This window comes from Vipera ursinii (assembly GCF_947247035.1).
Source record: "Vipera ursinii genome assembly, chromosome: 3".
Classification (NCBI taxonomy): Eukaryota; Metazoa; Chordata; class Lepidosauria; order Squamata; family Viperidae; genus Vipera; species Vipera ursinii.
In genome coordinates, this window is record NC_139516.1 from 62,023,584 (window position 1) to 62,037,034 (window position 13,451).

General features: G+C 40.9%; 1 protein-coding gene across 5 annotated transcripts in view; it reads right to left on the bottom strand.

Annotated features, from left to right (window-relative positions):
* Positions 1-13,451, bottom strand: part of CC2D1B (coiled-coil and C2 domain containing 1B) — a 59,661-nt gene that overhangs the window by 31,808 nt on the left and 14,402 nt on the right. For all 5 annotated transcript variants that reach the window (XR_014492012.1, XM_083358683.1, XM_083358681.1 and 2 more), the window contains 9 exons: positions 13,193-13,323; positions 11,442-11,514; positions 10,449-10,585; positions 9,535-9,730; positions 7,241-7,413; positions 5,971-6,096; positions 4,690-4,748; positions 547-663; positions 224-297 (listed from right to left, as the gene is read on the bottom strand). Coding sequence is in view for 4 of the 5 variants with exons in the window: in XM_083358683.1 (XP_083214809.1) it covers positions 224-297; positions 547-663; positions 4,690-4,748; positions 5,971-6,096; positions 7,241-7,413; positions 9,535-9,730; positions 10,449-10,585; positions 11,442-11,514; positions 13,193-13,323 (1,086 nt within the window). In the remaining variant the exon portion in view is untranslated. The remainder of the gene's footprint in view (positions 1-223; positions 298-546; positions 664-4,689; positions 4,749-5,970; positions 6,097-7,240; positions 7,414-9,534; positions 9,731-10,448; positions 10,586-11,441; positions 11,515-13,192; positions 13,324-13,451) is intronic.

The following is a 13,451-nucleotide window of genomic DNA, read 5'->3' on the forward strand; positions in this document are numbered from 1 at the left end:
TTTACTTATTCCTCTTTCTTCCTGAAAGCCCCCTCGTCTACCATATTATCTGAAAACCCATCAGTTCCCTAAAGCAGACTTTTATCTAGAAATATAAAATTGGCAAAAAAAACCCATTCTACAGAGTTAGCTCTTTATGAACATGAATTCCGAGATTTACAAATGAAGGAAACTTAAAAAGGCAAGAAAGGTCTCCCAAAATAACATGTTGGCTGTGAATTACCTGCTGGAGCTGGTAGATTGATTCCTCTAACGACGATTAGATGCATTTCTGTGCTACTGAGTTCTGAAAATATTCTACAAGGCAAGTTAAAAGAATATATGAATGACTCCATTTTTTTTAATTTACCTTAGGTTTTCCAACCCAAGTGTAACAAAGGTGTAGAAATCTGAATTATGGATATTCTAATGCAGCTTTAAGGTTTGGAAGCACAGAATTCTAGATTGTTTACTCCCAAATTTTTCAAACAGTTCATCAAGGTACACGAAGAAGAGTTTTATAATCTTATCACTGCTCACAGGAGATCAGCCCTTGGTTATCCATACCTTACAATTTTAAAGGTTCGTTCTTCGAAGTGATGGCTTGGGGGATCTAATCCCTGCTTCTGTGCAAGCTGTAATATCTCCAGATCCTTTTTACAGTGCTGAGCTAGCTTTTCAAACCTGAAATACAGGGTAAGGAAATGGGATGTAGAGTGGAGGTGACAAATGGAAAAATACATTTTGGAACAGTTTTTATCACAGTGATAAGCATACAGTCCCAATACTCAAATTCCTGGATAGAACTTCAGATAAGATCCTGGCTGCTGACTGAAATTAAAAGTGATGGTACTAAAGCTGATGAATAACAATCAAAGTGATTCAGATACTATTACTGATGGATTTGGAAATCAACCATTTAAGGCCAATTCTTCCACACAATAAATATATATGCAGCTTAGAACTAAGAAGAAATTCCCTGACAGAACAATTAATCAGTGGAACAACTTGCCTCCAGGAGTTGCGGATGCTCCACCACTGGAAGTTTTTAAGAAGAGATTGGACATCCGTTTGTCTGAAATGATATAGGGCTTCCTGCCTGAGCAGGAGGTTGGGCTAGATGACCTCCAAGATCCCTTCCAACTCTGTTATTCTATTCTATTTAAAACTGTACTGGGTATGGGAAAAGCTTGGTTGACAAAGGAAAATATATAAAGCAAAGAGATTACGCAGACAGTAGCAGGAACTGGATAGCCTTGAAGAAACCTCCTGAAGAAAACTGTAGCTATTCTGAGTTGGCATGGACAGTCCTAAACTGGTTAGAACTGGTGCTCAACTACAGACTAAGAGAGAGGGTTTATACCAGTGTTTTTCAAACTTGACAATTTTAAGATGAGTGGACTTCAATGCCCAGAATTCATGCTGGCTGGAGAATTCTGGGAGTTGAACTCCATACATCTTAAAGTTGCCAAATTTTTAAAATACTGGTTTGCACTGAATGCACATGCCAGGAATCATGTAGAAAAGTAATATACATATTAAAATTATTTTGATATTTACGGAATAGCATACAGCCATTAAATACTTTTATATAGGTTACAACATTTCACTTGGGATATTCTGCAACACTGGACATTATTGATGTGGCCATTTTTCAACAAGCAAAGGATATGAGTGTTCTCTACGAAATTCTGCAATTTGCTTCAAATTAACCTTCCTATTACAGACTTCTGGTTTTGCGTCGTACCAACACAACTGAGATTGCGGGACTCTGCACCCCATGGCCAATTTCATCCTGCCAGGGGAAGTCCAAAAGCACCAACTAGAACAGACTGTAAACAGCATGTTTGAAACTGGGTGAGAATATCAATCTTCTCTCTTCTATCTTGCAACTGGTTTCCTGGAAAAGATCCCCAAGAAGCAAAAATCCTCCGAAAGTGAGAAGGAAGGGGATTCCCCCCCCTTCCATAGACGGAAGCAGCTCTAATTTTTATGGGGAATGAAATATATTGAAATGGAATTTAATATAAAGCTATAGTCTGGATAAATCTGAAAATTGTGGGAGTAGTTAAGATCTTCCCTTTGAAAGAGTATTGATGAAATTACAAGAAAATAATTTTCTGTTTTAAAAGTGGGAAAATGAATGGTTACTGACATCTAGTGGCGGATTAGAGTATAAAATTATAGCTGCTTTGGTTCAAAAACTGACAAGTTGCCCAGAAACTTTCCGAGGTAGGTAAAATGAAGTAGGTAAAATGAGGACCCAAATTGTTGGGGGCAATAAGCTGACTTTGTAATAATGCTGCTGGGGGGGGGGAAAGCCCTAATAAGCAGGCATATACATAGAATGAAGGCTATTGCTAAGCACATTTGATTTGTGCTTAGATTGTAAGCCGCCCTGAGTCTTCGGAGAAGGGCGGGATATAAATGGGATTAAAATAAAAAATAAAAAATAAATAACCTGTCCCTTTGATTCTCAGTGACTCTCAGCTAAACAGAGAACAGCTGGGAACAGAGGAGAGAAAATACATTGGGCTATCTACTACAGAGTGAGAACTACAATTGTTATAAAATTGCTGACCTTCTTGGATTATAAACTCTTACTGAGTTTCTATGGGGGGTGAGTCTTTACCCCCCGTAGATAGGGCTCGCAACTTGGGAGTCCTCCTTGATGCACGGCTCACCTTAGAAGATCATGTAGTAGCCGTGACCAGGGGGGCTTTCGCACAGGTTCGCCTGGTGCGGCAGTTGCAGCCCTATCTAGACCGGGATGCCCTGTGTACGGTCACTCATGCGCTCGTGACCTCTCGTCTTGACTATTGCAATGCTCTCTACATGGGGCTTCCCTTGAAGACCACTCGGAGGCTCCAACTGGTACAGAATGCGGCCGCGAGAGTTGTCTTGGGAGTTTCCCGGTACTCCCATGTTACACCTTTGCTCCGCGAGCTGCATTGGTTACCAGTTGTCTTCCGGGTGAGGTTCAAGGTCTTAGTGATGGTTTTTAAGTCCTTACATGGCATGGGTCCGGAATACCTCGGGGACCACCTGCTGCCGGCGTCAACTCCCCTCCGCCCCGTGCGTTCCCACAGAGAGGGCCTCCTCAGGGTGCCTCCGGTCAGGGAATGTCGGCTGGTGGCCCCCAGGGGGAGGGCCTTCTCTGTGGGCGCTCCGGCTTTGTGGAACCAGCTGCCGGTTGAGCTCCGGATGGCACCGGATCTCCGCTCCTTCCGTCGCGGGTTAAAGACCCATTTATTTGAACAAGCTGGCCTGGCCTGATGGGGAATCACTTAGGGTTTTAATATTTATATATATTTTTATTGTTTTTATTGTGGGCAATAATTTAATTCTTTTTTAATTTTTGTAGTTTTGTAGTTTTAAGATATGCCCTGTTCACTGCCCTGAGTCCTTCGGGAGAAGGTCGGTATAAAAATTTAATAAATAAATAAATAAATAAATAAATTTTTAGGCTACTTTTCTAGTGGGGAAGCTCCTGAATTGCTCTTATGTAGTTGAATATTTTGGACTGCAAATTTTGGCTGATTGATAATTGTAGGACCCCCTGAGCAGAAGACCCATTATAAAATATTGCTTTTAGTGGTGGACTGACAATTGGAAACGCATTGGACTATAAAGACAAGAACTATACAAGATTTTGTTGTTTGGACCTTAAGACTGGTTGGTTGGATAAGACTAAGATATGGGGATTATGATACTGTGAAAGATTATTTAGAGGGAGGAGATAAAATGGATGTTGCATTCTTAACTAAAAGTGGTAGGAAACCACACCCAGGATTCTTTTCTGAAGCTCCCAGCCTGGAACATCAGAGATCTGCAAGAATAATACTTCAAGACAGGGCAAATATCTTCCAGGAGGAAATGTATGCTGTGTTGCAACTAATTCAAATGACAATTGTTTCAAATCATGATGATGTTATACACTGATATTAATGTTATTTGTATAAACACTAGAAAAATGTTTACATTCAACTTTGTATGTATTGAAAGTACTAAGAATTGTATTTACTCAATGTTGGCAAAAGGAAAACACTATTGGAAGAAGAGGAGATCAAGGAAATGTATCACTAGCTAGCACGTTGATTATGGAATTATAGAAATTAACTATTATTGATTGTTGTTAAATATATGAACCCAGACAACACGTTGTTTACCAAGCACTAAAGACTGTTATTGTAAAAAATTAATAAAATACATTAAAAATAAATAAATTTCCTATTACACATTAGTTTAATAAGACACTAAAATTGGGTATAGATTTATGGAATACCATATGGCAATTAAGTACATTTCACAGTCTGTAACATTTATCTGGGTTGCAATCAGTTCATTTTAATAAAAGTACTAAAAAAAATAACCTCTGCTGAGAACAAACATCATCTTAAGTAACCTTTTTCTCTTTCTCAACAGAAAGAAATGCCTCTTTCTAAAAACATAGCAGCTTCTATTAGAGAAGCAAAGAAGACTTGCATATATTTAACTACAAATCCGGATTAATATGCCCAGTACCATACAAAACAGACCAAGAAAATTCCCCGAAGCTTCAGATAGCAAAGCAGAAGAAACAGCTTTCTTCCAAATAACTGAAACAAAAACTTACAAGGAAAGAAAATCTACTGCAAACTCTCCCAGGTTACATGCGCATTCACCCCCAGATTACTACACCCAACAAAATATCTTGAACTACAAACCTACCTTGAAGTTTCAGTTACATTTCCCAGATGCATAAATTGTTTGGAATACTGCATACATTTCTATTAATGGAAAATAGAACAAACATTTGAAAATGACTTGAAAGGAAATTTATCCAGTCTGATGTGCAAAATTCTGGTTTATTACAACCAAGCAATCATACCGCTACATATTGCAGGCTTACAACCTAGTGGTTTCTACATGCTTGCAAAGAGAAGCTAAACACACACACACACACACACACACACACACAATTCCAATACCAATCTTTTTAGCTCCGTCAAATTACTCTGAATTTATGAGGCAGTTAAGGGTATGTGAATAAAATGTGGAGCAAGGATGACACTGTGCTGCTGGGTGGTATTTGATCTACTTGCATCTTGGCTGATAAGGAAGAATGAAGCATCTGATTAGGCTTCTATCTTTTTCATTTCCTTGTAAACTCCTCCTTACCCCCAAAGGAGGCCTAGCTCCATTTTCTATACAATTAAATGAGAAAAAAACGATTATAGAAAAAGTGATGGGAAAATACTGCTGTAGTTTCTCACTGGATGACAGAATTCCAATTATAAGCAGAGAACAGCACGGCTCATTTCGGACATAATGACGTGACATACTGTAGTTTTATGCATAGTTTACCACTACGCGTGAGCAGAAAAATGTGCTTTATACTCTTGCATTTTCAGAAATGGCTAGGGATAAGGAAACAGAAACGTTTCTTTAAAAAATTGCCAACCCAAGTGAATTTTGATTCTTTGGAACCGTCGTTTCTTAAAAAAAAACCAACGTGTGCAAAGATCACGGTGATTCTGCCTTGTTCAAACAAACCAAAATTTAAATCGGAAGTGCAAAAAAGTATAGACCCACAGCATCCTTTGGCAGCCCTCAGAACTCAGGTCAATGGGAGGGGTTAGTCTGATAAAATTCTTCCAGGTGAAACAAGTTGTGCTTTCCTGAATTAAACCAAAAGCACTGAGGGGGTCCTTGGTGCTCCCTGAGCCTGCTTGTTTTCTTGCAGACGTTTCATTACCCAAACTAGGTAACGTCATCAGTGCTGTCTCAGAGAGCACCCAAGATCCCTCATTTCAACCCTGAGCTACAAATATTCTCCTTTACTGATACCAAAGGCATTCAAAAGTAAAGTTTTACATAAAGACAAAGAGAGGTACTCCTCGGAGCATCTGCTTTTTGCTGCACTGAGCTGGAGAGGTTTGGGGCAAGAAAGGATGTGATCTGACTCCCAAGACTTGCTAATGGACTCCAGTTCAGACCCCTTCCATTTACCTCATGCTGGTCTTTCAGGAGATTGATGAGCTGAACGTAAACTTCTTCTGCTTTCTGAGAAAGTCTAACATCTTCATGATGTATGAAAATAAAATCACCCTCGTCATCCGTAGGAGGTGAAGGCAACTGTACAGCAGAACACAGAACACGTCAGAGATTTCCTGGGAAAAGTGTTGCTGAGACAAAGAAAGGCCATTCATAGGAGACAGGAAAAGACCGGGGAGACAATGAGCAAAGGGCAACAGAACACTTAGAATATAATCCTTGATCTCAAGGGCTCATGTGGGTACAATATACAGGTAGTCCTCGACTTACAATCATTCATTTAATGATCATTCAAAATGGCACCAAAAAATAAGTGACTTACAAATGGTCCTTGCACTTACCACTATCACAGTGTTCCCATGGACACATGATCAAAATCCAGGCTCTTGGCAACTGGCGTATATTTATGATGGATGCAATGTCCCGGGATCATGTGATCTCTATTGCATAGCTGGCTTCTGACCAGTAAAGTTAATGAGGGAAGCCGGGTGGTTGTAAAATTGGGTGCCACTCACTTAACAATAACCTCACTTAACGATGGAAGTCCCGGTCCCAATTGCGGTGATAAGTTGAGGATGACCTGTATCTGTTTTCTTGGACTAGCAGGCAATATCAGAATGCGGTGCCACATGACACCAAATTGCTTTCAAAGGCCAGCGATCCATCTACGAGAATGCTGAGTGAACCCCAGTAATTGAGGCTGTGAGGAACTTTGCCTGCCCCATCTTTCCTAAGGTTTTGTGGATAACACTTTCCATTAGCAATTGGGAAGAAATATTTGGGTTGACTCCTGAGCGTGGAAAAGGGGAACGGATGTTTATATTATCCTTTACTTTCTTGGCCCAAAATGTTTTGGATAACTTTGCATCTATGACACTGTACATTCAATGTGAGAATTTGCAAATAACTGATATTTCAAGAAACCATGGCTTAAAAAATCCTGAACTATATATAAGAATGCAACCATTAAATTACCTCTTTCTTCATCACCCAGTTGAACTGCTCCAAACATACGAACAATAGATTATTTGAAGAAAACTGTAAAATATACCAAATCAACTTCCTATAATTCAAGGTTGGTGTGAAGAAAACAACTGGGCAAGTGGATAGTACAAATATTTCATTTGCCCCAAATTCAAGAGACTTTCTTTCTTACTGGTGACTATATATACATGTACTGTATATGAACACATACAGACATTCAAAATATGCCAGTCTTGCTGACCTTTGAAATATCCACCAATTTGCCATTTTTTGCCATCTCAATTTTTGGATCTAAGCTCTTCGCTGTTCTCAGGTAGGCCTTGGCTTGTTCGAGATCATTTTTCTTCTTTGCCTGAACCGCAGCCTTGAGGTATTGCTTTTTTCTGTTCTCTAGAAATTCAAGATGCTCCTTGGCTGAAGGGAAACAAAAAAGTTCCTCAGTTTAAAAAAAATGTTTTAGATGTGGATCTGACAAGGTTTAATGCTTTTTATTTAATCTCATAGGCCAGGGGTAGGCAACCTTGGCTCTTTTATGACTCATGGACTTCAACTCCCAGAATTCCTGAGTCGTCCACGAGTCATAAAAGAGCCAAGGTTGCTTACCCCTGTCATAGGCAAATAAACAGAAAGCCAACAATTGAATACAATTGTATACAAAGGCACTGAGGTTACACTGTGCAAGAGTGAGAGTAATTTTATCTTTATGGAAAACGACAAATATGTCAAAGCACCCGAGTACATTTTTCACTAGGGTGTTTTTTTTACTCATTCTGTTTTTTCTGAACATAATTCTGAGGAAGAACCTCCAGTCAAAGACTGAAGAAGGGTAGCTATGTCTGGTCCTCACCTCCGAACTTCCCTGAAGCATCTGCTTGGAAGAAAGCAAGGGTAGACCACCTTTCGTTCCTGAGAATCTGCAGCAGGTCTAACCATGGGGCATAATACAGTTTTCTGTGTATGTGTGTGTGTGTGTGTGGGGGGGGGGTTTCCTCCCTTTTCTCTTTTCAGAAGTTTAAACTGTATTATACTGTTTTAGGGCATCCACTACAATTTTTGCATGTTTCTCAAGTCAAAAATTGTGAGGAAACATGCCAGTCGTAATTAAAATGGCTCCGGGGTACAAAGAAAAGGGGTTGGGAGGTCACAATGCAATTGGGATTCAAACTGCCCATTTGGTCTAATACAGGGGTCGGCAACCTGAAAAAGCAAAAGAGCCACTGGGAACCGGTTCCATCACACATAAAAAAAGTGGGAGCTGCATGCGTGCGTCCATGCACGCGCATGCGCAAAAAATTTTTTGTGCATGCGCAAAATGTTTTGTTTCTTGCGCGTGCGCAGACGCACGTGCGCGGTTGCCACTTTTTAAATGTGTGATGGAACCGGTTGCGCGACGGCGACGGCCCGTTTGCAGAGCCGACATTAATCTGGCACCCAGTCAAACGGTCACCTCCTTATTGTGATGCCATCTTTCAACCACCTGCATAAAATTTTCTGGCAAAGCTTCCGTAATCTTAGAAATACAGGGAGAAAGAAAAGCAACACAGAGCGTGAGCCTTTTGTTTTTTCTTTACGAGAAAAGATCCTGTTGTTAAAGTGCTTTTTTCCCCACGACATAAAAGCCCAAACCTTACAAACTGGCAGCCCTCCTCCATTGCATCAGCTCTCCACACAGCCTAGTATTGTGCTGATTTAATTTAAAAAGTCCCGGAGAGTTCCGAGGAACTTGCTCCCCAACTTCGATGTTTTCCCATTTCGACAAAATGGCAGAACCCCACCCCTCTTCTTGGTGCCATTTGATACTTTAATAACTACGAGAAAGGCAGAAATTTAGCACGATCAGCCCTCAGGCAGCGCTGGCTCCCACGCTGGCTCCCGCGCTGCCTCCCACACAGCAGAAAGAACACAAGGGGCGAGACTGGGTGGAGGGGGGTGGCAGAGATACGACAAACTCTTGAAAGAAGCCTGATTCCCTTTTCCTTACCTGCCGCGATCGCGACCTCGGTCACCAAAGCCTCGCATTCTCCCAAGCAGAAAAAGGGGACCTCTGTGCGCGACTACGTGAAGGGTAGCGCTGAGAGGCCCAACCGCGCCTACTCTGAACTTTCCTGCTGCTTTGTGGCTATAAAAAGAACTCCCGGGACTTAATTTTCCCAGCTAAACAGCCGACGGGTTTGGTTTTTCTGGAGCCTCTGAGAGCCGAGTCGAGTCAGGAACTGCTTGGCGCGCGTTAAAAAGCAAACCAGCCTTTCTTTCTCTGAAGGCGGCAGCTCTGCAAACGGGCCGCGGCAGCTTTCCCAACGAAGAGGTGCGCGCGCACCACTGCCCGTTCGAAGAGGTGCGTGCGCACCGGGTGACTGGGAGCCGCAGGAGACGGCTCAAAGAGCTGCATGCGGCTCAAAGAGCTGCATGCGGCTCCAGAGCCGCGGGTTGCCGACCTGTGGTCTAATAAATTAGAGCTGTTTTTATTATCACAGCATGATGTAAATAAGAAAAAATATGACTGCTGCAACCGCCAGGCCTCTCTGGAAACCTTACCAGCTGAAGGAAGATTTTCAGTAGATGGAGATCTCTCTGATGCTATTCCAGGGATAGGCAGGGAATGGTCTTTCTCTAAAGGAGAGTCTTCCTGGATTATAGCAGATGGAACCACAAGTGGCTGAACAATTTGCACAGGTCTCGTAGGTAGCTGGGTGGGCTTTTGGGAAGCTGGAACCTGTGTGGTTGGTTCACTCTATAGAAATGAAACAGAAATTAAAAACCACATGCATGAAAGCTAATTATGGGGAAATGATCAATAGGGTACACATGGATCCTATTACAGCAAATGCTGCTCTGGGGTTGTTCAAAATAGAGAAGCCTCATCCTTAAAATGTGGCTTTTTAACAAAATGGTAGAACGCAGCCTTCTCCAGTTTAGATTTTCCAAAAGACTATACTATAATTTCCAATATTCCTATATGTATACTGGAAGGGAATTTTTGTAAATTTCAGCTCAACATTTTTGGGAAGGTGTCAATAGTGGAGGCGGCCAGATTTGGAGTACTCCATTGTTCAATATGGGGTTGATGAGATGATGAACTAGTAATAGGTACTCAAACTTTAAGTCTTAACTGACATTAGCAAGGCAAGAGTAATATTCAGCCTTAGACTTCAGCACAAATTTTCATGTTACCATAGGTCCTAAATCAAAACAGAAATCTGTATCAATACATTGCCAAAAGGGCTGTAGGATTAAATTCATTTTTTTCTTCCTAATATTTTTCTGGCAAGTGCAGAATCTACTTTGTTGAATCAATCAAGTGTCTATCCTTTGGTTGGTAAAGTCACCCCAGTTGTCTTTCATGTCTAAGGCAGGACCAGATCTCATAGTCTCCTGGTTTCTAGTCTGGTACCTTAACCACTAAATCAAACTGGCTCTCTGTTAATTTCATATTTATGTTAGTAATGTACCTCCCCCTCCTCATGATTTTTGTCATTTGTTGTTTCTACCTCCTCTTCCATCTTAATCAATGCGTTAGCATTTTCCAGCATTCCAGAAACTGTGCCGTGATCATCTACAGGAGCCATTCCAGGAATTGGAGGAAATCCTAACCAAATTCAACAAACAAGTCTCAAAATAACAGAAGGAAGAAATATAAACCACAAAGATTTAAGGAACTCATGATTTTAAAAGGGAAAGTGTTTAACATGTTAGTCATATTCAAAAATTTCAAGATCTTAGTTTGTGGACTACAATAATAGCCGACAAAACAAAGCCCAACAATTAATAATATTTCTGGGAAAGCTCTGACACGAAAATCCCAGCAATTAAGCTGAAGCTGAAATTTAATTTATTCTAAATGGAAAATATGAATATTGAAAATCAGAATGATATTCCACATCCATTATGTTTATACATAGGGGAATTTTCCCATATTAACTATATGGGTTTTAAATATATTTAGAATTTTCTTCTATCACATAATTTTATCCATTTGTACTATAATACTTGTGATCATCCCAGGTACAAATATTGCTACTTCGTCCTCAAACTTTGCAACATAAATGAAATATATAAGCAAATGTGAATTACAAAATTTACTTTATAAGGCTTCTTTCAAAAGATTATATGCTCCAGAACTCCCTATATATGAGCGGTTTTTCAGAGTTATCATTTCCATAAAATCTAGTGTTCACACAACAGTAGAACAGAGGGGTTGATTTTGGTTAAGAGCAAGTTTTACAATTTCTGCCAATACATTACAGATAAAGTAAAATTTTCAGCCATTTGCTTGTTAAAATCATGCCCCTGATTTAGAGGTGACAACAAACCATTTTTTCTGCATGTGAATGCTGTCTGAGTCTCACGACAGGGCAAAATCTGCTGAAATATATTTGGCACATAGAAAATGTTTACGCTAGGATATTTCATATTATGCACAGCCCTGACAGTTACCCACTTACCAGGGGGCACTGGTAGTTCAGCAAAATTAACTTTTCTTCCTGCTTTATGTGCTCTTATGGCATCTTGATATTGCTGCAATAAGATACGTTGTTTAGAGAGAGAAAATACATATTTATTCTTCATTTGCTGTCAGAAATCAATATATCTTCTGAAAATTCTCTTGGAACAAGAGAAAAGAGTATGTCTCATAGGTAAAGGTAAGGGTTCCCCCGCATATGCGTGCTAGTCGTTTCCGACTCTAGGGGCTGGTGCTCATCTCCATTTCAAAGCCAAAGAGCCAGCGCTTGTCCAAGGACGTCTCCATGGTCATGTGGCCGGCATGACTAGACGCCAAAGGCGCATGGAACGCTGTTACCTTCCCACCGTAGTGGTCCCTATTTTTCTACTTGCATTTTTACGTGCTTTCGAACTGCTAGGTTGGCAGAAGCTGGGACGAGTAACAGGTGCTCACTCTGTTACGCAGCACTCAGGATTCAACCCGCCAAACTGCCGACCTTCTGATCGACAAGCTCAGCGTCCTAACCCACTGAGCCACCGTGTCCCTATAATATCTCATAGAGTTGCATGCAAAAATTAGGCACATAAATACGAAGTGTGTGTTCAGATTGGAAGAAAAATGCTATATTTAACACTGTATCATGAAGTTCCGGTTAGGGTTAGGGATTCACTGAAACACAAAATTTGACAATGTAACTTTGGCATGAACTCTATATATAAGAAAACACTTTTGCTACATAGTATCCAATTGTCACTGTGCTTTTTTTGGCAAAGAATACCAATCCCTGTCTTTGTGATTTAATTTGATGTGTCCTTATATCTGCTCGTTCAGAATTAAGTCCCACTAAGTGCAATGGAGCTTACTCTTCTATAAAGGGGCACAGTATTCTAGTGTGAAAGCACATTTTCATACCTTGCTATGTCATGTTGTACAGAAAACAAAGGAGCCAGGTTGGTCTATAGCTGACTCAGGAATTCTGGGAGTTGAAGTCCATGAGTCATAAAAGAGCCGAGGTTGCCTACCCCTGGTCTAGTGGTTAAAATGCCGGAATGGGAAAAAGGAAGCCTGAGTCCCACTTCCCTAGGCAGGAAAGCCAGCTGAACAACCTTCGACGAGTGAATAGCTCAGTCTTAGGAAGATGGCAATGGCAAACCACTATCTGCCCATTCATTCAGCAACCTTTCAAAGTTGTGGTGATGCCGAACAAATGATGATTATGACCGTCCCAGCATTCCCATAACTGTGGAATTGTCACTGCAACCTTCACTGCAGAAATTGCGATTTCTGAGCTATACGGTTGCGCTTTAAAACCATATTGTTTAACGACAGAAATTCTGATCCCAAATTCTGCCATAAGTTGAGAACTACCTGTGGCTAGAGTTTAAGACGGGGGTCCCCAACTCCTGGTCTGTGGACCAGTACCGGGCCACAGCATGCCAGCAACCGGGCCTCGCAAAGAAGGAAAGCCCCATCCGCAGGATGCAGGCAGCACACAAAACCACGCCCCGTCCGGTCCGCGGAAAAACCTCTCTCCACATAACCGGTCCCTGGTGCCCAAAAGGTTGGGGACCTCTGGTTTAAGACTCTGTATAATTCAAGGCTGATTTAAAGTTAAAAAAATAAAAGCAGAAAACAACCCCTCAATTATATTTTGGTGAAATGATGCTAAATCAATGCCTCACAGGAAAGACATTAGAAACGGGGAGCTATTGCTAGCATCAACTCAACTCCACACCTATTTTTGTTTTTAACCTTGGCTATTCTCTCGTGCATCCTACTTTTCCGGCCATCACCATTTGCTTTGGCTTGAGCTGCTGCTGATTTGTACTTTTCCAACCTCTGGTTTAGAGCTTCTAGCACCGTTTTCGGCTGCTGTTGGGAACCTATGAAATGGATGCAAAAAAACATACCATTAAGAGTACAATCATGGAATGTGTACCTCTTACTTTTGCTATAATCAAACCAATATTACTTATTGATTCCCCCCCAAAGAAAAGCTAAAAGTAGCTTT